General features: G+C 38.3%; 2 protein-coding genes across 2 annotated transcripts in view; one reads left to right on the forward strand and one right to left on the reverse strand.

Moving 5' to 3' along the window:
• Positions 1–225: 225 nt before the first annotated feature.
• On the reverse strand, positions 226–6,401 carry ddx1 (DEAD (Asp-Glu-Ala-Asp) box helicase 1). Its single transcript, XM_014992063.2, has 26 exons — positions 6,314–6,401; positions 6,142–6,193; positions 5,962–6,025; positions 5,536–5,565; positions 5,310–5,406; positions 5,161–5,208; positions 4,955–5,038; positions 4,784–4,867; positions 4,611–4,687; positions 4,430–4,502; positions 4,258–4,334; positions 4,039–4,153; positions 3,717–3,855; positions 3,524–3,584; positions 3,277–3,375; positions 3,010–3,099; positions 2,487–2,675; positions 2,346–2,397; positions 2,092–2,238; positions 1,920–2,011; positions 1,767–1,839; positions 1,596–1,668; positions 1,331–1,373; positions 1,153–1,248; positions 853–973; positions 226–774 (listed from the first exon to the last, which is right to left on the reverse strand). Exons 1-26 carry the CDS (start codon positions 6,327–6,329, stop codon positions 644–646), a joined length of 2,223 nt encoding a protein of 740 aa, XP_014847549.2. The 5' UTR covers positions 6,330–6,401; the 3' UTR covers positions 226–643.
• Positions 6,402–6,469: 68 nt separating this feature from the next.
• Positions 6,470–26,593, forward strand: part of nbas (NBAS subunit of NRZ tethering complex) — a 168,395-nt gene continuing 148,271 nt past the window's right edge. Inside the window, exons 1-14 of the mRNA XM_088001963.1 lie at positions 6,470–6,736; positions 7,227–7,278; positions 8,483–8,519; positions 10,693–10,770; positions 11,199–11,246; positions 12,103–12,146; positions 16,566–16,699; positions 18,785–18,918; positions 21,350–21,448; positions 24,862–25,000; positions 25,090–25,155; positions 25,253–25,381; positions 25,755–25,818; positions 26,309–26,502. Of these exons, the coding sequence (XP_087858089.1) occupies positions 6,644–6,736; positions 7,227–7,278; positions 8,483–8,519; positions 10,693–10,770; positions 11,199–11,246; positions 12,103–12,146; positions 16,566–16,699; positions 18,785–18,918; positions 21,350–21,448; positions 24,862–25,000; positions 25,090–25,155; positions 25,253–25,381; positions 25,755–25,818; positions 26,309–26,502 (1,311 nt within the window). The 5' untranslated portion in view covers positions 6,470–6,643. The remainder of the gene's footprint in view (positions 6,737–7,226; positions 7,279–8,482; positions 8,520–10,692; positions 10,771–11,198; positions 11,247–12,102; positions 12,147–16,565; positions 16,700–18,784; positions 18,919–21,349; positions 21,449–24,861; positions 25,001–25,089; positions 25,156–25,252; positions 25,382–25,754; positions 25,819–26,308; positions 26,503–26,593) is intronic.

The raw sequence follows: 26,593 nt of genomic DNA on the forward strand, positions 1-26,593 counted from the left end.
TTTTTTTTTTTTTTAATTTTGAACCTAAAATTCAGGTTCTTAGAAAACTGGAATTATAGATAAAACCAACGAACCATCATTTTTAATACATAAAAAGGTTTAAATCCTATATAATATTACCATATTCACTGGTACTACACTGTGTGGAGACGTGCTAAAACCTGCAACAAAAGTGAAATTAGTATATCTGTGGGGTTTTTAAAAAAACAATATTTTTTAAATAAATAGTGTTAATCAGTTTATTGATGATTTAATAATAAACTTAAACAGATCAATTCAGCTCTATTTAAACAGTTTCATTTAACATAACTGGAAAGAAAAACCAGACTCAACAGCCTACAACAATTTATTTCAGAAAAAAAAAAGAAAAGAAAATCGAAGTGATCAGGATTAACTTTAGTATTCCTGACCAACAGCAATCTCTTTCAGCTGTTCTTTCACTTGAACCACAAACTTTAGCATATTTTAAAACAAAATCCTTCAAACTAAACTTTTGAATTGGAAAATAAAATAAAAATTCAACCTTTGTTTTTTCTTTTTTAACTGTAGCCCATTAAGCAGCACAAATCTTCCTATTCAGCCGTTTCAGGAAGCGAGTGTTTCAATTAATGGTAGGCGCCTGAAGCGTTGTCATGCTATTTGTTTAGAAGGCCCTGAACAGCTGGTTTGGCATGTATCCTAAATGAAGAAAAGATGTTTGAGCTTCTCTCTCAAGGACGGCCAACTCCTGGACTGTCGGGGCCAGGACGTCCACGTGACCCTTATAGTTTCCGCCTGGGGAAGGATAACGGGCTTGTTGGTGAGCCGGTACATATTTATCACTTCTATAAAGATGCAAATGGTGACGGATACCTCCAAGAGCTCTGCGCTGTCCATAAGTCACTTTTCCGTCAAACTCATCTACAGGCACTTTAATATCCGTGTCACACTGAGTGATGGTGCATTTCAGATGCTCCTCGATTTCAGACAGAAGCTGGGATAACAGGAAAGAGGAGAGAGATGCAGAGCAAATGAGACCCGTGCTAGAAGCACCTGCCAGAGTGACAAACGCCTGATTGTAAACGTCACCTTAAAAACTCCTTCATCGAACAAGGCGAGCCTTTTCATACACCACTTTTACTTTGTTGCGTCGGACTGATTCGATTTGCTCACCTCTTTCTCGTTGTACCATATGGTGCACCCTCCGTCCTCCTTCAGTCGGGTGTTGTAGCAGCCTCTCCCTCGGTTCTGACAGACGTGGTACCACACCTACGGGGATGAAAGATGCAGCCGCGTGCATTAAAACAGAGGAGCTCAAACTGAACATTGGGATTCCTACCGCCTAGATTACCTTTTCTTTTTCCATAGCAACTAGGGAGATGGCAAGTCCCATTCTGCAAGTTAAAGAAAATATTATACATCCTCTGAATCGAATATGTATTTTACTGGAATATTTTGCATCAAACCAACAAAAAGTAGAGTGCAAAATAAAGCGGAATCATTTTAACACATAAACCAAATGGATGTTCATATGTATTCAGCCTCCTTTACCCTGAAACCCTTAATACAGTTCAAGAATCAATTGTCTTCAGAAGTCTGCTCTGTCCTGCGCTTACCTCTCTGCTCTACCAACTCTGCCGATACGATGGACATAGTTCTGCTTCTCGTCAGGCAGGGTGACATTAATCACTGTTGTTGAATTTGTGAAGGGAGAAACAGGACGTCGTGAGAACAGGTAGGCAGGAGCACCGATGTGAACAAAGCGGATGCAACGACAAAATGGGTACCGTAAGGAACGCCGCTGACGTCGATTCCTCTGGCGGCCACGTCTGTGCAGATCAGCAGCTTCACATCTTTTCTCTATGAGCACGAGAGGACCTTAAAATGTCTACTGACTGGCAGAACCGCATCAGAAAGTCGTGTTCGTCTTTGGTTCTCACCTTGAAGCGATCCAAGTTATTCTTCCTCTCGTTCGGCTTTCGATCACCATGAAGGCAAACGCAGGAGAACTGGTGACCTTTGCTGTCTGGACCTGGAGAAAAAGGCATTCCAAATGTATGATCCCATAATGATATTTACAAATCGGTGCTGAATTTTAAAACATCTGCCCACCTCCTCCTTGCTGAATGAAGTATTGCTCCATGTTGTCGCAGTCGATCTTGGTGCGACAGAAGATTATGGCCTGGTCCATTTTGTGCTCTTTGATGGCCCTGACCGTGTACTCGCCCTTCAGCTTCTTGATAGCTTCTGACCACATTTCTAACCAAGAAGGTAAACAGAAATATCTGTAATGTTCACTGGAAGGGAAAAAAAAAAAAAGGATGTTTTCCAATTAAGAATACGGTAAAACCTGGCATAGACTTTACCTGGCGTATTGGCTCCTGGTCGGGTGTTATCTTTGGCGTGAACTTCATCGGTCTAACCGAAGGAAAGCAGATCGGAATAAAACCAAAAGCTTTCCTCGTCAGCCTGTATCACTGTATCATGTAATGTCTTTTGTGTCTCACCCGGACGTGGTTCTTGCCGAGGCGCTCCCACTGCCGGTCGGCCTTCGGGTTGACCGGCACCACCACGTGGTGGACGGTTTCCGGGACAGAGTCCTCGCCTTTTAGGTCCACCCAAGTGGGAAAATGCATGATGCGTTCGGAGAGCTTCTTCACGTCGAAGGAATGCAGTGTGGCGGAGCACACGATGACCTGGGAAGAGCAAGTGGCACTGGTTTTTAAGATTCAGTAGAAACCTTTTTTTTTTTTCCAGTAGAGTTCAAACTTGCTTTAAATCTGATGGAAAACACCTAAACTGAAAATATTAAAGCAATATCTAAGCATCCTGCAAGTCTTGTAATTTCAGCATTTTCTTCACCGACTCTTAGAACTAAAGATAAGTGAGAAAAATGTGGGTTTATCCCAACTAATATCATCATGGAAATATTCACCAATCACATCACAAATTGCATCATTTGCATAACGTCATGCATCTCTACTTAGATTGCATTATGATTAGAGTCCTTATCATCATCTTTAATGATACCTGCAGTCTCTTGCCGTCAGAGGTGACCTGAGGGATTTGTTTATGGATTCTGTTGATGAAGTCTGTGTATCCGGCTGTTAGGAGACCATCCTGAAGACAAAGTGAACCCCGATACATGTTAAAATGTAATGAACTGTGTCATTATAATAAAAAAAAAAGAAAAGAGAGAAAAAAAAAAACCTAAAGAAATTGAAAATGTCTTTCAGAAGAAGTGAGAACTTGATGTTTTTAAAGTGGATTGAAATTTTGCAGATGTGTTGCACGTACACACTCATCCAGAACCAGGAAACGGACTTGGGACAGACTGAGTTTTCCGGTGGAAACAAGGTCATCCAGTCTTCCGGGTGTTCCCACCACTATGTCTACCTGATAACAGAATGAAACACACAGAAAGTTACAAAAAAACAAACAAAAAAAAAAACAGAGAAAAAGAAACAAGAAAAGAATGAAAACTTATGTATTTTAGTTTGTGCGTTTCACATTTAAACCAATTAAGCCTATAGATACTACATACCCCCTGTTCCAGAACTGCTAGCTGCTCTTTAGCTGCAACACCCCCGATCACAAGAAGCTCCCTGTAATCACAGATGAGGAAACTTGGCAAATGCTGATTGGAGAAGATTAACACCAACACTCTGGCTCCACCTGCTGGCAATAATTTGAAATTACAAACACAGGCATGCAGTTTCCATCATTGTTTGCCGGACCTTAGCTTGGGATTTTCCACATTTTTCTTAAACTGCTTGACATTGTTGAAGGTTTGCTCTGCCAGCTCTTTGGATGGCTCAATGATCAGGGCTTTGGGTGCGTTTGATGAAGCCTTCACTTGAGTCACTTTGGCACTGCCTGCAGATTAAAAAAAAAGATCAAAAATGAATAAACAGTGGAACTTTTGAATATTGTTGTAATGTCAGAAATTATATATATATATATATATATATACATATACATATATATAAAGTATTTATTATAAAAGGGAATGAATATGATTTCCATTTCAAAATTAAACTTGGGATGCTGTTCCTTTACCTGTTTGGGAAGATTTAATGGTGTGACTCTCCGGTGCCTGATCCAGAGCGACAAACCCACTTTTAGGGGGATGTTTGAAGTCTTCTCCTCCAAAGTTGAACTTCAGCTCAGCATTCTAGCAAGACAGAAACATGTAGGCTTGTATGGCACCACGGATACACGGCACTTCGTTTTTGATTTCTACTATTAAGTATTTCTATCTACTGAGCGTGGAGGTACCTTCAGGACGCACGAAGCGAAAAAGCCCTGGCTACTTAAATTTTCAGGGATGTCAAAAGCTGAACCCAGGTCGTTTCCTAGGAAAAAGAAGCAGCAAAATGTTACTAACCATCAACAGCTCAACGTGTTGCCTACATCTTTTATGATCCAAAAATGAATAATTATGATGCACCATTTTTAGAGAAGGAGATCTGCCCCTTGTCTAAATCCAAGTAGCACCCGATAGTGTCATGCATGGTAAACTCCTGCAAAGAGGGAAAAGAGATGACATGGAAAACAAGCAAACAAACCAAAAAAATAAATACAATTCACAAACTGATTATGTTTCATAACAACAGAGGAGTCATTTCCACCTCCCCGTAGCTGTCAAATTGCTTGTTGTTGGATTTCTTTCCGGTCCCACCAAAACCAAAGCCGTACTTGTCAGTTCCTGAGAAACGCAACAATTTACAATTCAGTTACTGCACAGCTGACAAGATTTTTTTTTTTTGGTTTTCTTGTAGGCTGGAGATTTTTCAACGCATACCCAAATCCAGAGCAGCTTGACTGGTAGACCAACCCACCCGGCAGAGACCCTGGTCATTGCAGGTTACCTCATAGTAGTACTTCCCTATAATCCAATCGAATAAGTACTTTGAATGTAGGTTTCTCTTATTCACAGTAGTTTGGTAAATAATTAAAAATCATGCTCACTGACCTTTTGTGACACCTTTGGTGGAGCGGCAGCCGTGCCACTCTTTGAACTCCCTGCTCTGGCAGCAGAGTCCGTCGGGGCCGATTGCTAAGCAGACCAGCAAAGAGAGACGTGTTGCAAATTACAAAGCTGCAGCTGTTTGAAGTGTTTGTCTTAAAATCAGTTGGGCTGTCTTTTAATGCAGACGAGTTCTCTTAAACTTCTCTTACCAAAGGCTGGGCTACGATCATATGGATTCATCTGCCAGGTGTTGAAAACTAGGATGAAGCAAAGATTATGAGCAGGAAAAACAAATGCAAAATGACTTTAGTTAAGCTTTGGATTGAATAATTTTATCTGATAAATAAATAAATCTCACTTGCTCCCCCAGTTTTGACAGCAGCTCTGCCCTTCTTGCCCTCCTGCTGATCCTTCAGGGTTTCGTAGACAATCTGGATGACCGGGATACTAAAGGCCTGGTGATCAAAGGGGAATAAAGACTTATAGCACACTCAACTTCTTCTGCAAAGCTCAACCTGATGTATATGTTTGCTGAAGAGCAAATGTTTAAAACTGGATTTCAAATGAAGCGTGGCTCTACTTACTCCTGTCTTCCCACTACCAGTTTCTGCTGCCTGTAATAAGAATGAATAAGAAATTTCAGAGTCTGTAACTTGTACTTTGTGCCGGCTTTTTGAAAGTGATATATTTACAGTGCCTTCCAAAAATATTCATGCCAAACTAGATTTTCAATCATTTTTAACATACAAGCTTAAGTTTTATAGAGACAGGCTTACACAAATAACCTTCTTGAGGTTCAAATTGTAGAATTACAACCCTAAAAAAAATTACAACCAGTTCTAGTTACTATGTTGTGGTTTAATCATAGTCATATCTTGGAGTGGCTCAGTCAAAGTTCGCCTAAATCAAACCAAAAATATATGAACTATCACAAATTATTTCAATGGTTAAGCAACAGTTCGAGCGGTGTAAATACTTTTTCAAGCCTCTGTGCACAGGAGGAAGCTTACCATGAGAACATCTCCTCCACCAAGAATCAAGGGAATGGACTCTGCTTGGATATCTGTTGGCAGTCTATAATTAAGACAATGAAATAATCAGCGTAAGCTTTGCAGATAAAATGAGGGAGGAACAAAAGAGCAAGGAATTACAGCTATGGATGATTTGGCAAACAGTGTAATGTAACTCACAGCCAATCCATCTCCTCCACAGCCTGCGCGATTTCAGGCATAACACCCATTTCTGCGTTTGTAAAACACACAGTTAATGTTTGAGAGCGAAGGTCTGGTTCTTAGTAATCACTAGCTTCTAAAAAAGCTACTGAACAAGTAGAGGTTAATTAAATTAACAAGAAAAACTCACCAGAAAAGGCTGCCATTTTTGCTGCAACGAGTGCTACCCGACCGGATGTTACGTGTTCCTAAGGACCGGCTCGGTGCAACTAGTTTAAGAGAACGTCAAAACAGAAGAATCACAATGGTTCCGCATAAACAGCGGTATTGTTTAAGAACTGCGTTAGCAAAAAATTTGTGTTCTTATATAAATATAAAATTATATTGTGCAAGGTGAAAGCAGGCACAAAAAAACCCACAACATTTGTAGGGAGGACCAATACTGTAAAATTGTGTGGTTTCGCTGTATTTTGTCTCACTGTGCTTGCCGTAGGAGACATTTCTGACAGCTGTGGCAATCATGGCTGAAGACAGCTTAATGGAAGGCGAAGAGGAAAACATTTTATACGATTTATTAGTCATTACGGAATGGCCACCGGAGACTGACACACAGGTTTGTCACCTCAGACATTTAGTTAGCGTTATTAGGTTCGCCATGGTCTTTTTTTTAAAGAATAATTGTTAATAAAGCACGATAAAGTGATCTGGACCCTGCCAGCAGCGCAAAGCCACGTAGTAGAAACACTGGACAAGTTCTACTCCAGTTATGCAGTTTTAATATTAATTAGGTTTATATGTGTATAATTCCTGCTCAATGAATGTAGTAAAATTATTATATATGCAAAGAAATGGCACTTTTCTTACAGACTTTTAAACTCACTGTTAGCAAAGTTCAAAAGAATCTGTTCAGTTCAATTCTGTTCAATTCAATTCAGTTAAATAATAAAATATGTATACACATTTTAACATTAAACTTATAACAACAATTCTTATATGTTATGTGCCTACTTTTGTTTTTATTTACATCTTTATAACAGCAATTGTCCTGTGTAGCTTTAGTCCCACAAAGATAAATAACTGTTTATTTCTCCTATCATTTACAGTTACGAGGCATCAAGGAGTACAGCACGTCTGTAATTGCAAAAGCTGTAACAGGTGAGTTTCGCTTTATGTTTAAGTATGTTTAACGTCGACAAAAATAAGGTCCACGGCTTTCTATTAAAGCTGTGAACCTGTTAAAGGTTATTTGTGTATTGTTTGTTTGTATATTTCCACCTCCATGTGAGCAAAGACTCCAGTTTTTAATAGATGACTTAGGTGTCCTACCTGAAGCACAACAACAACTTATGCATTCTCAAGGATTCATATCAAAGTCCAATAAAAGGCATAGGGTTGCACAATATTAGAACATCTTTCTTGAATGTTGAAATAATGACATTGGTTGCAAAAAAACAAAACAAAACAAATAAAAGTAATATTGCTCTTATGCTTTGGATAGAAGAATAGATCCAGATAATGAATAGTATATATCCACCAACTGGAAATTTGTATCAGGGTTGATACATCTGAACATTGCAGGGCATTGAACTGTAGTTTGAAATCCTTTGTCTTGAGGAAAGCTTTTTCATGTGCTAGAGTAAAATGCTGAATGATTAATGTGAGATTTTTCTGGCTGCTATATACTTCAGCTGTGAAATGCCTTTGTTGGTTGCTCTTCTTTTTTTTTCATATCTTCAACCCATGTGTGCTTTACCGACTTGTTTTGTATGGAGTTTAAATGCATCATCATCATCATCATCATCATCATCATCATTTAAATGCATTTATTGTTGTTTATTTTATAATATTGAGATTAACTTTAAAAAGAGCTATTCTGAAATCAAGGTAGAATACAGTCAATCCCATGATACAACATACATCAGTATTCGGTATTATACTGAAGTATAATACCGAAAATATATACTTCAGGCTTACATTTATGTATGTTTTGTTAAAAAAAGACATTCATCCCCCAAATGGCTTTTTATTGTTGAATTAATATATATATATATATATATATATATATTCAAAGCTTTAACAGAAATTTACAAAACTAACAAAATAAAATTGGAAAAAGCTTAATATACTGAAGTATGTTATCAAATGCTGGTTTCATACCACTAGACGTACAATCTCAACATTGCATACAATGCAGACATTGCATGTAATGCCAAAGGAAATAAAAAAACTGCTAAATTAGGTTTCTGCAGGGCTGTTTGAAGTTGAACTAAAAATATGACAAACTAATTCATTTACTAGGACTGGGTGTATTTACTGAAATGTCCACTTTAGCTCACTAACTTTCATAAATCTTCCTCAGGACCATTCCGATTGCTCCTTCACTATTTGTGGTATAGGTAAGTTTGTCATTGAAACAATGAAACACTGTTGTTATTTTAACTGCACATTTGCTGGTCCTCCAGTAAAAAAAAATATTTTTATTATTGAATTAATATGTTTATTCAAAGCTTTAACAGAAATGTTAAAGCTTTTGTTGAAATAAAAGCTTATGTCGACAAAACATAAGCTTTTGTCAATCAACACCATAAAAATGAAAAAAAAAATGAAATTGGAAAAAGCTTGAATAGATAAGTGTGGTTATCCATCTCATTAAAGGGGCATTATTATGTAAAAATGACTTTTCTGAGTGTTGCTCTGATTTTTTTTCATGCGTGTTTGAGAAATCCTTTAATCTACTGTGGCAACATTAGAAATGTAGCATTTTAGAAAAATAAATATTTAATATCTGGATACGTTTTTGTCTTGTAAAGCATTCCCTCTTTCAGACTCAAAGCAGTCAGTATACATTAAACTTTGAGCTAGCTCCTTGGAGGCTTAAATTTATGTATATTTTGTTAAATATAAATATCCAGTCTATTTGAGACATTCATATTTGTACTTCCACCGTTATTATCAGTGGAAATCAGGAAATGCTCACCAAAGCCACTCCTTTGGTCCTGCACACTGCTGGAATACATTAAAGCAGCCGTCAGTGTGTGAAGCAGTGAGCTTTGTAATGCTTTAGCCTCGAGGCCTTCTTATCCTCCCAGCAGGGGGCTAGCTAACACCATCAATAACTGTATTAAATATTTAACAACTCTTCAAGCTACATAAGTCTTTTTTTATTTTATGTGAAAGGTCCAGCGTTTTTATAATGTATAAACTTTCTACCTTACTTTTTTTCTGTGCACAAGGTGAGAGATGATCAGCAGACTAAAAGGTTGTCATGAAATGTGAGACCCAGAAATAAAAAAAAGCAGTTGTATTAAAAAAATAAATCATTTTTATAATTGGATTGTTGCCAGAGTGATAATGCTAAAGTATTTAATTTTAGATTTAATTTCCACGTTTTTAATGAATTGTATTCAGTACTTTTTATATGACATTTCCTTTTGCTACTGAGCAGGAAGAAAATAATTACTTCTACACTCAGTTCAGTTAAGCCTTTACAGTCGTTTGCCTTTATGAGGGCTGATATTGCTACATCCACTACGTAAATTAGCGTCTTTGACAGCTGAGTTAATAACCTTCATTCGTTGAAAGAAAAATACAACCAGGAGGAGAGAATTTGGATTGTGGGACTGTAATAATTTGCTGGCAGCATGTGTGTTTTCAGTGGTGGAGTCGCCATATCTTCAGACTTGGCTACCACTTTGAAATAAACCAATTTAATGATTTACTTCAAAGAGCATTAAAACATATGGGTTGCTTAAGCCAATCAAATTCAGTCACTTGGAGAAAGGAAAATATTTTAATTTCAAAAATAGCACATTTTCTTGGTAACTAGGTTGAATAGTTAAAATAAATTTTGTTGGATTTTGGTAATTTAATTTTTTTTTTTTTTTACACATTTGGACAAAGAGCACATGCTGGTTATTAGTATCAAGGTAAACTGAGAATTTATACTCATTTTTTAATATTTAGCAAATAGAAATAGGTTTGGTAGTTCTAATTGAAAAAAACAAGAACGGTTTTGGCATGACTAAACTTCAGAAAGTGAAAAAAGAAGGTATTTTTAATTTGGTGTATGTAAACTTGTGGTTTAAGCTGGGGATGCTATTTTTACTTGTTAATGTCCTTCTAATTAGACGCCAGAGAAGTGACTAGAATGAAGCTTACAATAATGGAGCACTGCCCATCCCCCACCTGTTGCCAGCTGACTGCAGATGTGCAGTTCAAAGAAGATAGCATGAAAGGAGATAGCGCTGGCTTGTCGGGAAATATTTCTAGTCTCCATAAAATAATTATTGTGTGAAAACTAAAGAGAACCAGACCATTAAATAAATATAATATAATGTTATATAACATAATAAGATGAAGTGAAAGCTCGACATTTTTCCTCAATGTTATCATACTAGGATCGTTTCTAATAAACGAACAAAGACAAACTAATAAAGAGTAATAAAGACAAATTGTTTTTGTGTTTAAACCTTTTTTGGGGAGTATCAAAAAATCCAAGTATTGAAATAAAATTATAATTTTTTTTTTAAATGATCAATTTGAAATCGATTTTTTTTCCCCCTTTCTCAGCCCCTCCAGCTCATCTCTGCCTCTTGGTCTCGTTCGACTGGCAAACAAGCAAATCAACTGGCAGCTGGTTCTTTCAAGGTACAACAGGAACATACAGTCACTGTCTCGCACGCTTTCTTTTCTTTTTTTTTCCTCTGGTCATCAATCTGTAACTCATCTGTGGTCAGCTAATAATTTGTCTTCATCACAAATAACAATAAAAAGACCTGTTTTCAAATGGTAATTGTTAACTGACCCAAACCACAAAGCAATGTTTCTGGATATGACCTGATCTGGATGTTTATTCATTTTAAGTCACTCAACCTGGCTTTTTATTCCCATCTTCACATTGTTCTTTCCAGAAAAACACACAAAACGTGTCTGTTTTTTTTTTTCCCGCTTGCAATTTCATGTGTAGCAATAAAATGACAAGTGTTTACCCCTTTCCATTAACTTCCCTGTCCTTCTGCTCTCTCTCATTTCTTTTGCTCCTTCATTCCTGACCACTCTTCTGTTTTACTCCACAGTAATGGCAAACTATTGGCGGTTGTTCAAGATCAGTGTGTGGAAATTAGGTAATTACAAAACTCTATCTCCTCTTTTAAAGCCCTGTGCGAGAGCGATAGAGCCTTTTTAATTAACGAGGTGATTTATCACATTTTTTGTTAGAAAGACTTCCAGGTTCAACTTGCACCTGAGAAAGAAGAACCGTTTTGTTGAAGCATGTACAGTCAGTAGCGATGTAATGACTCGGTGGAGAGCATTCGAGTTAATTTAGCACACCTTTAACTGCTGCTGTTCAGTTCTTTTGAAACAATTAAGCAACACTTCCTCAAACTGGTACGTCTAAATGGTAGAAGAAGCAATCAGTGGATATACTCCTGAGAATAGTTGTGGTGCTTATTTCCAGGTATATCCAGTTTTTAATTGTACACTAAGAATATCAAAACCATACTGTACGGTTGTAATGTGATGATTAAACTAAGCTGGTTTGCCTGAAAAAAAAAAAAAAAAAAAAACAGTTTGAAAAGTCACACTTGCAAAATCTGCATATATTTTAAATTGTTTTCCTGAATGTCAAAGGTGGTTCATTTTTTCCCCCATACTTAAGGAGCTTCACCTGATAATGAGTTCTGTAAGTCACCTGTGCAGGATGTATAAATGGAAAACACAGAGTCACAGTTTGGCTAACAGAGATGCAGTAGTGTCTCTATTTTTAAGTAACATATTTGTCATATTTGTAAAATAAACAATGAACCTGATGTTGTGGGTCAGCAATCTGGTTTTAGTTTTTGTTTCACATCTGTAATCCACTGGGCTAATTTGGGGTCATTGGCTTCCCGACCCTGGTAAAGTCTTTGCATGCCCGTGTTATTCAGAGTGAACTCACCTTCTTCACAGTTTTTGCTTACGTATGCATTTTCTCCTCAGATCTGCGAGAGATGACTTTGGCTCTGTCATTGGAAAATGCCAGGGTAAGTTCTGCTTGTTTTGTGGTCTTAGTTTATGTTAACTGAACACTAAATCCTCATAACACGGTAAACACCTCTTCGGTTTGCAAAGAACCTAGGTCTGTACGGTTCATACGTTTCTACTTTGTGTTGCTGTAGCTTTAAATTCAGTGCTTGTGAATAAATTGCCACAGAAATGACACCAAGGAATTGCATATCAGCAAGCAGCAGTGACCCAGATCCAATCAGATTAGGAGCATTTAAGTTATTAGCCTTTTGTTGACCTCAGCAAGCTCTTGAATGCATATTACTTGCATGAATTACAGCACTACTGCCTAATAGCAGTAAATCACCCTCGCTTTTCCAGCCCAGGATCTTAGTACAAAATAAAGAAAAAAAAATACAGGAGATTTTCAGAATATATTACTAAGTTTCAGATTAATAATTAAAACAATAATTTAGTGCTAATGATTTGCTATTAGTTCTGATGAAAAAAGTAATCACAATTTATTTTTACTCAGAAAGCAAATGACAAAAAATATAGATTCTTTGTTAAACTACCCAAATCATAAATTGTTTTATGTCGAATTTCTTCTTAATAATTGCTGTATTTAAAAAAAAAAAAAAAAAAAAAAAAAAAACATCCCAAAGAGAAATGTTGATCAAGGCCACTTCGAAAGCTTTCCTAACACTGAGCCAACTTAGTGTGTGGATATTGATATTAGGAGTTAAGAATTGCCTATTTGTCCATTCTTGTCTGATTTGAGTCTGCGTTAAGAAAAATAACTATCAAAACAAAGTGAGCGACTGGACTAGACTGATGAACAACAGCCAAGATAATCACTTCTACTATTTAAATTGCTATCCATTAACAACATAGTGAGATTAATACGAATAGAGTAGCAGGGGGATCCAAAACTTTTCTGCTGTATTGCGTCTAATGTTTCATAGATATAAACATCACCCAGCGCTACTTGTCTGGAATGCTGCTGGATTTGAATATTATACAAAACTGGGTCATATTTTCTCTTTTAGAGTGCAAGGATTACAGTCAGAGTTTCTGCAGCAGGTACTTTAGAGCATTGAAGTACCTCTTATTCCCTGGTGGACAAACAACTTTGAGTGCACCCAACTTGATTTCTTCCATAATTGTAATTGATTTAGCATATCTATCGTTATGAAGGCGAATTGTTTTTGAGTGTCTAAGCAGTCCCACCACCTGGGTTTTGTTAGTAAATAGATTGTTCCTTTGTTTTTCTTTAATGAAATATAAATCTGTACAGAATAAAGTAACTGCTCATGTCACACTATTGCATCCCAGCCTTGCATGTGAAACAAAATGCTGCCACATTTGGACACGTTAAAAGATGCAACAACATACTAGGATAACATACTTGATTTTGTTGAGCATTACAATATAATCCACCTTTTCCTCTCTCTCCTTTTTCTGTCATCCCCATGCTCAAAGCACTCTGCATGAACTTCAGTGTCTTTGCCCCTGAATCCTAAGTGGGCATTGATTTAATATGTTGCGTCGCTCTAGGCATGAATTTTTGGAACCTAAAGATGCCAAGTATATGGAATAACTCCACTTTCTATTAAATTAACATAAATGCAACTCAAATGTTGCACCAATAACTTTATAATGTTAATTCATCTTCTGCTGCATTATGCAGTTGTCAGTGTTGAAAATCCCCTCATCCCAGCGTGCCAAGAGCTTGGAGTGTTTGACATGGGATGCGACCTGGCCTTATTTTCTGAATAATTCAGCTAATGATTATTTTGCCACTCGGGGCAGCTGATAGACAGTGTATCAACCATTGATCTCACATCCTCATATGGTAACAGATTGTGAAGTACTCCAAAAAGTAAAATGATGACATCACTGTGAAAAGTAATGAACTCTGTACTTGTGTTAATGTTCAGAGTTCTTCAGTCTGTCTTTCCGATCCATATGCATTATCTGTTGGAAGAGCCTCATAAATGATTCATATGTTTTGTGTATGTTTACAAGTAGACATTTCACACAATTCTCTATTTCTTTGCTTTTGGACCTGTATAAGAACAAAACCACATATGTGCCAAGAAAATAAACCTTATGACAGCAGCTCTTAGGCTCTATTACATAAAAAGTCCACAGAGAATACATTTATAAACTTGTAACAAAGTTATTTATTTTACTTATTTTGAACATAGCGGTAGTATAAAATTACGCACAAGAAAGAGGAAGGCAAAATACACATTGTTTTTGTACCACAGTAATCTTAACGTGCTCGAAAAGGAGTAGGAAGAAGTAAAAAACTTATGAACTTCTGCCCCATAAACTCTTGCAATATTTTCAGATGGACCCTCATCAATAAACCTAATCAAAAATAAAAATAAACAGGTTAATTAATTTTATCTGGGTTTACATATGTCTAAGTATATATACCCACACAATCAAAGATGATGAAGCTGATTAGTCAATTTGTCCGTGCAGGTTCCCCTTCCCCCCCCTTAATAAATAATTTATTGAGGTTACCTTTGCCTCATTAAAATTAGTTGGAGCTGAAACATTTAAGTGTTGCATAAAACCTCTATTAAATACTCTTTCACAGCACCTATGCAAAGCAGGTAGAGGTAAAAGATGCAGAGTGAAACCTGCTGTGTGGGTCCAGCAGCACCTCCACTTCTTTTCTTATTCTGTGTCATTTTCTTTAGCTTTATTTTTGTCATCCCTCCCTTCCCCTCGGTCCTCCGTTCTGCTCTGGCGAGCCGTCATTGTGATCCGTTGTTCCTAATGGTTCATAGTGTGGATAACAGTAGCCCCTGGGCGCGTGTAAACCCTTCCCTCCCTCCCTCTTTTTTTTTCTTTTTTCCTTTCCTCTCCATTTCATCTCTCTTTTTCATACTTCATTTCACTTCACGGAGATTTGTTCTAATGGATTTCACTGTGATCCTGCTTTTAATGGCGTTTTCTCTTAATGGATGAGCATGAACGTGTGTGTGAGCGCGCATATGTTCTCGTGTCCGCTCATTGCAACCACACCTATGTATCACCGCCCCCCCCCACACACACACCCCTACGCTCACCCCCCCTCCCATCTGCCTCTGTTACAGTAGAGTTGTCTCAAAACCTCTGTGCATAATTCATAAGTGTTGAGCTCTGATAAATGCATCTGCAAGGCTTCAGATAGAAGGCTTCTGTTGGGTCATTGGGCGTAATTCTTCTGCCTCCACTTTCGCTTGGAGGGGTCGGGGGGTGGGGGGTGCAATTGAAGACACAGTAGCATCTAATTTTCTTGCTCCCTCAAAAAAAAACATGCATATGGAAATGGAGCCCACTGTGTTGCTGTCCACAGTTCATAATGGTAGATAAGATGGCAAGTTTGTGAGGGATGTAATAAAGAAGAGAGATTTAAACATAAAGATGCAAAAGAACAAGAGGAGGACAGAGCTTTATAGCCTGCCTGTAATCTCACTATCTGCAGTCTGATAAGTTGTCTGCCTCCTAATGTGCTCCTCATCCGATGGCCCCAAAATGTGAGCAGTCGTTGTGTTTTTAATCTTTGTGTCTCATTCATTGTCTCGTCCCCGGCTTCTCCTGTCCTCTCTTTATCTGCCTCGCCTCCCACTTCTTCTCTTTTGTTCTTCATTTAAAATTCCAGTCATACAATATCCATCGCCCCCGTTCGTTAGCGCTATTGCCCACCAGGGGTTGCAGCAGCATTACACGGCCAAGAATTTCAGTCCAATAGATGCCGGGAGCTCCGTTATGGGATATCAACCACAGAAAAACATAACTTGCCTTTTCGGAACGACGCGGATTGGACACGTCGCTGTTGCCACAATAAAAGAAGACCAGCTTGGTTTATGCAGGTCTCACTTTATTTAACCCGCCTCCCCTCTCGCCCCCCAATTAAGCATTCAAAACAGGTCCTGTGCCTGGGGCCTGCCAGCCCGACCTGGTTCCTCTGTCAAAAGGAAGGATGACAGCGGAGCCTTGAGCACATGCCAGCAGGCACGGATGTGCTTCATCATTGCGATATGGTTACCCTCGCAGCTCTGCTGAGCCAGCACATTCCTAAAACAGTAGCCTATACTTCAGTAAAAGCTGAATTTATGACGCCTGTTCTCCTCCCACCTTTTTTTTTATTTTCCTATCCCCAAGCTCGTTCACTTTCTCTCTCCTTGCTTTAAGCTTGAAAGCATAAAAGTGTTTCCCCTTTTAAAACACAATCGCTGAGCTGTTATTTGTGTTGTTTATTATAGATAAATTGGTCTTGGAATTTTAGAAGCATTGATTTATCACCCATTTATCACCCGTCTGTAATCATTAGCACCATACATTATAGAAGATATAATCTAGAATGCTGTCTCATCTGACTTGATTTGAAAGCTTTTAATTCTTGAAATTTGATCACTTTGGGATTAATTATTCATTTCTTACCATTTTTCCCACAGTGCCAAAGGATCCCAACCCTCAGTGGCGAAAGGTGGCGTGGAGCTACGACTGCACTCTGTTGGCATATGCGGACAGCACAGGCACCGTTCGCCTTTTTGACCTCATTGGCAGCGAACTTTTTGTCATCCCTCCGGTAATCATGCTTATCCAAGCTGTTTGACATCATCTGACAATCACTTTTATGCTCCCTGTGTTGTATGTTTCCTTTTTTTTTTACTATGAAAAAAAAAACAAAAAAATTCCATTGATTTTCAGCCTACAAAATCATCAGAAAGCAACATACTTTTACTTTTATTATTTTAGGTCAAGAACCTACATTAATGCAATGTATTTTTTTTTATCAGTTTCTGGAAAAAAATATTTAAACACTTAAATACAAATATTTAGTTACTTATTCTAAAAAAGGTCTTTTGAGTAAAAACATTGACACCCTCTTAATAGCCAATGTGTCCTGCTTTGGTTGAAATAATTTATGTGAAATGGTTCTAATAACCTCATATCAATCCTAATCATCAGACTGAAAAAAGCTTCAACTACTTTTCACTTTCAGCTGTGAGATCTTTGAATTTGTTTTGTATGTATGAACTTTTCACTTCTTTATGCTCAGAAGCTGTGATCGTGTGCTCAGCTGATGCGACACGCCTATGTGTAATTTTAGCCGGGTTGGTTTAGGTGGGCAAAAATGTGGACAAGTCTTGGATAATGCTTTACCACATTTTGCAGGAGTCTTTCTCGGTGTAAAGTTTATCTATATTACTTGAAAGCGATGCTAAAAAAATATACTAAATGTCCAGATATGTTAGGAAAATGAAGGGTGTTTTAAGGTGGGATTTAAATTTTACCTGACATTTCCTGATATTATGGTTTGATGCAAAAATGTTAAAATGTTTACCGATTCCTCATTAACGTCTAATATCTGTACATGTGATATGTTATTGATTAGAAAAAGTTCTTAAGTCCTCAAAGAAAACCACAAACCAGCATATTATTACTCAACAGTTATTTTTGCAAATTCAATCAGAGATAATGGAGAAAAAAAAAACATATGGTGAAATGGTTCTTTCAGAGAAACTGGCTAAAATCAGAATCCGGAACGTGAACACTTTTGAAAAATCGTGTATCAGAATTGTCCTAAACTACAATCAGTGCAGCTCTGCTTGTAAGAGTACAGTAAGATGGTTATGAGGATTCAGACATCCATAATCCTCCTGAGACAAGTCAGGCGAGACTTCTACTCCTGCTCTGTGAAACACTTTGAGCTGCCTGTCATGTCTTGAAGTACATGTTTGCTTGTCAGACACCCTCTGCACTCCTTTAGTCTGTCATGGGGGCTTTTTAGTTCATTGTCTGTTGCTCCTTCTTCCTCTTCTCCTCCGTCTCTGCTCTTACTGTTCAACTCCTCCTTTTAATCCCATCTTCATCAGCTCCCACCTTTAAATTTTTCACAGCTTACTCTCCGAGTCGTCTCCTCATGTTCTCTGCTGTCACATTTCTCTCATCCGTGCATGTCTGTGTCAGTGGCTCTCCCCCATGCTCCCATCAAGTCCATCTTCCATCCCTGCCTCATTTAATGTCCTCTGTGTGCAATATATTATTATTCCTGCATTTCTGTCCATCATTCCCTCCACTGCTCTGATGGCGCTGGCAGACGGCGAGTGCAGACTCTCGTCCTTCTCCCCAGCCACACTTACCTTTGAAAGTCTCTGATCCTCGCTCCTTTAGTGCACTGCTGCTTTGTTGTGTGCCGACAGTGAGTGCGCTCGCACACTTACATCAGCTCCCCTCAGCTCGGCTTCGCTCTTCCTCCTGTTTGTCACTGTTAAGTGCACACACCACTGACTTGCTGCTATTTCTGGGTGGGGGGTGATGATAAAAAAGTCAATTTGACAGAAAGTGTGCATGTGCAGGGAAAAAAAAAAAATCATGTGCACGTCTGTTCTCCTTCCCCCTCATCTCTCTGGCTTTCTGTCACTTTAACTTTGCCGCTTATCTTCTGTTTGCCTGGCTCGCCTGTCTCATCATTACTTTCTTCATCTTTAGACTGTCTACTTTATGCTCATTCCTTGCATGTCACATCTGTTTAGTTAAAAACACTTGGTGGGTGGCAAAGTGATAATTGTTTTTACTCCCTTTCTTATTTTTTTATTTTTTTAATTGAATAGAAGTTGCACCACTTATTTTTAACGCCACCTCTCCGACTTACTGTTTTCTGATCCAGGTGGTGAGTTTTCCTGGAGATTTCAGCTGTGCAGTCGCAGGACTGATCTTCTTGGAGTACACAGGAAGTGCTCAGTGGTCAGCAGAGCTTCTTGTGATCACATACAGTGGTGGACTCAAGAGCTACCTTGTAAGGTGAGAGGCACAAATGCTTCATTAATCCGCCACCCCTCAATTGCGTTATTGTCTTCTAATATAAAAGCAGACATTTATTGAAAAATTTCCATGACGATGCTGCATGTTTGGTATATCTTATTAACTATTCTTATCTCAATTTCTAACTATTGTTATGGTTCTTTTTTAAATCTTGTGTGCTTTTAACATTTAAGGATTCTTAAATATATTCTTATAGTGATATTTAAAATTTGTTTCTGTTGCTTTTATGTTAATTAATCCGTAATATAAAGCAGTTCAGTTGGGAATAAAAGCTCTAAGCAGCCAAGGAATCTTTACTATCCTCAGAAATCTGCATTAGTGGGTGTTTATTATACCTGATAATATGCAAAGGACATGTTCATTTCTGCATCTGTCTTTGCCATCCCTCCTTCCTCCCTCAATGAGTCACTGCAGGCTTGAATAAGAGAGTGTGACAACCTACTCATATTGACCATGACACTGTTTATTAAGCTTACAAGCTCGATAATCTGTTAGTAGGTGCGACTACATTTCCACCTTACCACCTTCAACAGTGGCACACTTTACAGTTCACACAGCGACCTCACGTTTCATGGAATGTTAACAGCGAATTCTCGTGAACAAGCTAAACTCATGTTATGGGTCTGATGGGGTCGTTTCACAGCAAACGGTAAATCGCAGTTAATTAATTAATTCAGTTAACAGGTTCTGTTAGCTAAAGTAAAATAAAGAGAAGCTGCCTCTGTTTTATTTAAGGGAAAATTACTGATGCATTTCATGGTTTGCTTTTAAAAATGAGTAGCTTATCCTGTGTAGTAGAGCCTAGTCATAACTGCATAACTTGGCAAGTATGGAGTTTAATTTTTTTTTTATATATATATTCCACATTTATAGTATAAAAAAATACATTTTTGTGAAGTTTCTGAAAGGACTCTGGCATCCTTAATTTGACAGCATTTTATGACCCTGAGATACTTTTACTTCTTGGTTCTACACTGGACCCGTTCGTTGAGCTGGGCTTGATCTAGATGCATAACACAGCATTTAAATTCCAGGTTTTTTTTGTGAAATAAAGATAATACTGACACATTTTTAAGTGGATATCTTAAACTCCCATCCTTGGAGGTTGGTGTCATGCAACTTCTAGATGCAACCCTTGTTCAATACAGCTGAATCAAATTTCTGAATTACCTCATCATGTGCGGCCAACTTCTACAGAGACCTGCTGACGACTTCATTATTTGATTTTCTGGTGAAGCAGAACTGCATCTAAAAGTTATATGAGACTGGCTGTCGAAGACTACAGTTTTAAATAACTTTTATTTGATCTAAGGTAGTCCAATCCAGATTTGTCAGTATTCTCTTAATTGATCAAAGTTTGGTAGATATACCCTCAAAAAACAATGAACTAGACTTCTGTTACACTGCTGATTTGTAAAGCCAGGTTTAGCACGACGGTTTTGTAATTTTTATTTTTCGTAAAGTCGAAAGCAGATAATTAAATCGACAAAGTAAATGTTTTTTACTCAAGTGCCCATAATGTCACAGCTGTAGGCTGCAAAATCTATATAGTTGTAAAAATATGTTATTTAGAAATGTTAAATGTGTTGGAACCCTGTTTCTTCCAAGTTCGATTTAGCATTAGCCCTCTCTTTTTTTCCCCCCATCTCCTTCGAGATTTTCCATTTCCCTGTTTCACAGCTGTTGTCACACAAAGCCTTAGAGCTGTGACACTCCAAAACACACGGTAATACTCAGCAATGTGCACTGAATCCTGATCAGACAATGTCCAGCCCTCCAACACCTTCTCCTCAATTCTGTCGGTATCGATGCCGCCTGTGAGGGAAACGCTGATTTATTCTCCTATAACAGTCAGAGAAACGCTCTTTGAGGTACCGGCGTGTATGTGCAAGTAGATCATTAAGACATTGGAGATATTTTACCAGATTTCCTCTAAAAGTGTTTTTAAGCTTTTAGCAGAAAGCTCACATCCACTCTTCTTCTTTGTGTGGCTGTATTACGATGTTGTTGCTAAATGACTCATTAGATTTTTTTTTTTTACAATTATAGGTAAGCATCTCTCTCATTGTCTTGCTCTTTGTGCTAGCATTTCAGTGTTCATTTTTATCGTTCTTTTTCTCTTTACATTTAAACAGCAAAGAACAATTTCCCCAGAGATATCCTGACACAAATTACCACACATGTACCACTCTCGTTTAAATTGCCGTTCCTAATTAGATTATATAAATTACTACGCCTCATTTTAATTGCAACTCAGTTGAGAAATTGCGTTGTTGTTATATCCAAAACTGCCCCAAACTGCTTTTCAACACCACAAGCTTCCACATAAGCACTTCATTTGTTTGTTCATTTTTATGCGCTTGAGTTTAATTATGTTTCATGTCATGTGAACGTTTTTGCTCTGTTTCAGCGTTGGAACCAATCAAAACTTCCAGGAGAACCACACCTTCAGCTTCTCCCCACACCACTCTCGTGGCATCACCTCGGCCGTTTACCTCCCCGGTCACCGGTACGTTAAAGAAATGACAGGCATTCAAACACTGCATGAGCTCAGAGAGCCGGTTGAATATAAATGATATGTGGAGCTTTGTGAAATATGGACATATTTTCCAGCATTAAGCTTTTAATCCATCAGTGGCAGCCTAATTAATATCTATGGCCTTCCCTTGACACTGTTGGAGAATGCATTTTCTCCTGAGGACTTCACCGTCTGAGACTTCTTCTATTAGTGCCGTGTTTGATCAGGAGTGTTTTTTCCTACATTTATATTCAGACATCCTTACAAATCCTTTGAATCTGTTCTCATCCTGAGATATGTTGCCACAAAACACTTAAATATCCAAAGCTGAAAGTTTCTGAGCGATTTCCAGCCGTTTCATCATTTCAGATCTACGGGCATAGTCAATTTGCTACTAAATACGTCTTATCTTCATTACTTTGGTAGAACTAAATTAGATTTAATTGCATAGCAGATTTCATTACATAAATCTTTGTTTTACTTTAAAATCTTTGCAGAATGGAGACAATTATGTTTCGGTATAATATAAAATGAACGTACTCGTGGACCTAAACCATCTCTAGTGTCATGGCTTAACCCAAACCTGCTGCTCTTTAAATTATGTTTTCTCTTTGAAGTGGTTTGCGGTCAAGCCCCTTCAGTTTCCCACATTTTATCAGGCTCCCGCCACAGACATCCATGCATCATGTGAGAACCAGAATCAGCTTTATTGGCCAAGATTCTGTGAACTAACTACAAATTTGACTTTGGTTTCGCACTCTCACAGCTTACAAACATACAGTATTGAAAGAACCAGTATGTGTATACTTCTGAATGTACAGCAACTTTTTCTGTACATTCGATGTGTTCATTGTTTTGATCAGAGCATGGGGAAAGTAGCTTTCTCTATGGTGGCAAGCTATTGCTGATAGCAATATGCAGCCATTTGTGTCCAGGATATGCAGGACCTGCAGAGATGTTTGCTTCTGTTTTCTAGAGCTGTACAAATCCTGGATGGAGGCTTGGTCAGCCCTGATATTCCTCTTTGCAGACCTTTTCTACTTGAGTTCGGGCCTGTGCTTTTTTTTTTTTCTTTTTTTTTTTTGGGAAATGTCAAGTCTCATGGCAGTGTAGAAGATATAGCCTGTGCTGGGCCTTCTAATGATACGACATCTACTATTTTTGCCTTTAGCAAATCTGGTATTTAAGGAAGAGTGGCAAGAGAAGGACGCCCAAAAAATCTTGCTTCAAGATTATCAAAGGACATCTAGGAAATTCATCAAAATACTTCAGTAGAAAGTGCTCTGGTTAGATGCGACCAAAATGAAAAATAATGAAAAATCAGACGTGCGTTGGAAAACTAACTCAGCACATCGGCCTGAACACACCATCATTAGTGTTAAACATGGTGGTGGCAGCATCATCCATAGTGAGATGATGAGGAGACTTATTCTGTCTCTGTGTAGGAGAAAGCAGTGGACCTGAGATGCATCACATGTAGCAGAAAAAAAAAAAAACCTCAATAGATTATGGTGCAAGTTGCAAGTAAATTGGTTTTCATCAAGATCTCCTGTTCAAGCAGAAGACATTAAGCTGAATGAGGTCAAGGTACTCATTTAAGAATGAATGAGCCCATGTCTTTAATAAAATACCTGCAGGAATTCTCTCTGCATTGGCTTGAAATTCTCCTCTGCCCATTCAGAGGTTGTGGTTAATTATATCAGGCTCATATTTGTGACCTTACGGTTTTCCCCAGGGCCCATGGGCCGCACAAAGCAAATTTACTTTGGCCGGTGAAACCTGGCATGAAAGCATAATGGATTTTGGCAGCTACTGTCAAATGTTTGCCAACTGATAGATGAGATGAAACTTTAATGATCCCTATGTGAAAAAACTGGGTCAACATGAGGAAGAAGAGAAAGCAAACCAGGATAAAAGAAAGGTTAAGGAATTGGATTTTAGAAAATAATTCCAAATCTCTGGATGATTATTAAAATAATTTAAGTTTGTAAGGACTCATGTGCAGTTGTGCATGAGGAATGGTAATGGTGGCATCAATCCACTTCTTCCTTTATTGCTCCTTTGTTGTTCTGCAACAAGGAAGCAATCACTGCCCTGATAATCTGAGGGCAGTGGAGTCATTTTTTAAATGATGTTTTCAAAAGGAAACCTAAGGCATGTATTTTTGGTTTGACTTAAGACTGGCATTTAGTAATTAAAATTGTTTGTTGCTAATTTGACCTTAGTTCAACTTATATCTTTTAGTTTGATTGTACTTTTAAATTTGACTTCATATCAAATCCCCCCCCCCAAAAAAAACAACCTTTTCCTTTTACCTTGTTTGTTTTGACATTATTTTAATAAATAGTGGTATATATTTCTAATTTAATGTAGATCTTTGGTTTTATTTTTTATTGCTTGATCTGTTTTTCTTTCAGGGGAAAAATTACTAATAAATTTTGTAGTTGCCATTGATACATAAAAAACCCATCTATTTGTATCTGTTGGGGAAAGAGAGGCTCATTTGTTTTCTGTTCTGTTTTGAAATAAAAGTGTAATAAAAAATATTAAGAAGCAAAAACAACAGGATTAAATTAAAAATATAAAAAGTAAAACATAATTGTGAGATGCAATAAATAAAAATAGTTGAACATTTTTGAAAAGAGAGAAAATACAATTTGTATGCATATAAATGTACTATATTAATAATTAATTGCAGTATATCTTATTGTCCGCAGTGCAAGAGGTCAATTAGAGGGCAGGCCGATGTGTGCTGGCCCATGAGGCACAGCCACTTTTTATGTCCACCTCCAGTCTCAATAAACTTGTCTTCTCATCATCATTAATGCAATAGTTCCTCAACCCTTCATACTAATGACTGCCGTTTCTGTAGTGTCCATATTTTTTTCCATGTTTCACATCATTTAACTTGTTCAATTTCTTTTGTATTTGATGTTTTAGTTTGTCGTTTTAGTCTTGTGTAATGTGTTACTTTTGCTCTGCAAGAAAATTTATCTCTAAATAAACTGATTAATTGATTTCAAGCAATTTCTGCACACAGATTAAGTGTATTTAGAAGAACCAGTGACATCGACACACTTTAGGTATTAAATGGCAAAATAACTGTATTTTGCTCATATTTAATATCTATATTTTCTACACCAGGGGGCAGTCTTGAGTTGGAAAGCCTGATTTCACAGCCAATCCCACTGTAAATGAAGGGAACCACTAATCAATGAGGTCTTATTTGTGTCTTTACTGAGCTTAAGTCATTCCAACCAGACCTTTCCTCTGATAAATAACACTTAATCTGCCAGGCACCTAAATGACAGATTAGGTGCCTGGGAATTCTCTCTGGCCTTAGTTGGAATTAAAGGATGACAAGGTTAGAGGCACAGTCATGAAGACGGTGTGTGTTTGTGTAGATTGCTGCTGGTAGGAGGCTGTGAATCAGGGGATAATGGTGCATCCAAGGCCTCCTGCAGCGGCATCACTGCCTGGAGGGCGCTCTCTGGCTCGCCTCACTACAAGCAGGTCACCAGTTACGAGGACGATATTGGTTCGGTGAGATGTCTGCAACACCTCGTTTTCTTGCAAACAATTTAGTCGCGTTGTAGATGAGACATTTTCACCCCGTGTGTTTGTGTTTGTAGAATCAGAGGAGAGGTTTCTTCAGGATCCCCAACCTAAGATTCTTTTCAAGGCAAGGAGATGAAAAGGTACAGCAGCCCTGTTCAGCCTGAATACCTCATTGAAAAAAATAAAAAGCCGATCTATTCTTAATAAGAAGAATGTGTTGGCATTCTCATTCTTCAGGATGGTGTCTTCCGCATGAGCCTGAGCCCTGACGGGACACTCCTGGCTGTCATCCACTTCTCTGGGCGTTTGTCTGTCTGGGACGTCCCCTCCCTGAAACAGAGGGCCACATGGAGCCAGGACCAACAGGTACAACCCTAAGCTGCTCATATTTGTGTTCTGAATTTGCACTGCAGTCGTATTTGTGGGGATATTTTGTATGTTAAGTTCTTCACTGACAGCATTAATGTAATCTTCTTTAGGACATGGTTTTTCGGTGTGGGGAGAAGGATTTTGAGTGTTTGTGTTTGCTTCCATCCCACATAATGTGAGGAACTTAAATTCGCCAAATGTTTTGCTGATTTATTCAGCGTCTACGTTCAGCCCCGCCGCCGGTGGAGCTCATGTGTGCTGCAAGTGTAAACAGGGTTAGCAGATTAATTTCTTTCCCCATCCCCTTTTCCGCTCTTTCTTCTTTTCCCCCCCTGCTTTGGTGCCTCCATCTTTCCGGTCCGCCCTGCAGCCAGGATTTGAGGAGATCAACCCGGAGTGGAAGACATCACTGGAGAGGAGGAAGAAAATAAAAGGTATTTTGGCCTGGAGCAGCAAAAAGAGAGTGCTTTGTTGCTGACATGACAGCACATTTTGGCACAATTTAATGATCTTTGACACTGTTGATCTATCGAATTACACAGTTTTCACAAACACAAAGCTCATGGTGCATGGTGGGGCTAGCAAATATTTTCTCCCTTCGGTAACCAGGCCATTTTGTGTGTGTATTTTGGTGTTTGTGTATTTGGCTATAATCTTATTTTGACAGTTTCAGGCCACTAGTGGTGACAGCTATCACATTTTGTGTAAGCAGTAATCTAGGCGTATATCCTCATGACAAGTGATGTCTCATGGCGCTACATATAAATATGTCTGGAAGGGAGGGAGACAAGTTACTAAAAAGTTTCTCTTTGGATAAGGGGATTATCAGGCTATAAAGCCCACAAACATGTTAAGTGAGGATGAGAAGAGAGAAAAAAAAAATCTGCTCTGACTGACCTTTATGTGTCACTGCACTTGTCCCAGATAAGGAGCAGTACTACCCACTGGTGGATGTGAGTTGGTGGAGTGACAACGTGTTGATTCTGGCTCGTTGCTCTGGGTCGGTCACCGTATCATCCGTCAGGACGTTACGCAACCTTCTGGGGAAATCCTGCGAATGGTTCGAGCCTTCACCCAGAGTCACTGCTGCGCATGACGGGGGCTTCCTAAGCCTGGAGGTAAATGTCACATTGAGGGATGTGTGCAGATTGTTGAACCAGAGCGAACATCCATTAACGTTATCTGTAGATCACAGCTTTCATATCCTGT

The sequence above is a fragment of the Poecilia mexicana genome, unplaced genomic scaffold, assembly GCF_051168715.1.
Source record: "Poecilia mexicana isolate PSO_F unplaced genomic scaffold, ASM5116871v1 scaffold_21, whole genome shotgun sequence".
Classification (NCBI taxonomy): Eukaryota; Metazoa; Chordata; class Actinopteri; order Cyprinodontiformes; family Poeciliidae; genus Poecilia; species Poecilia mexicana.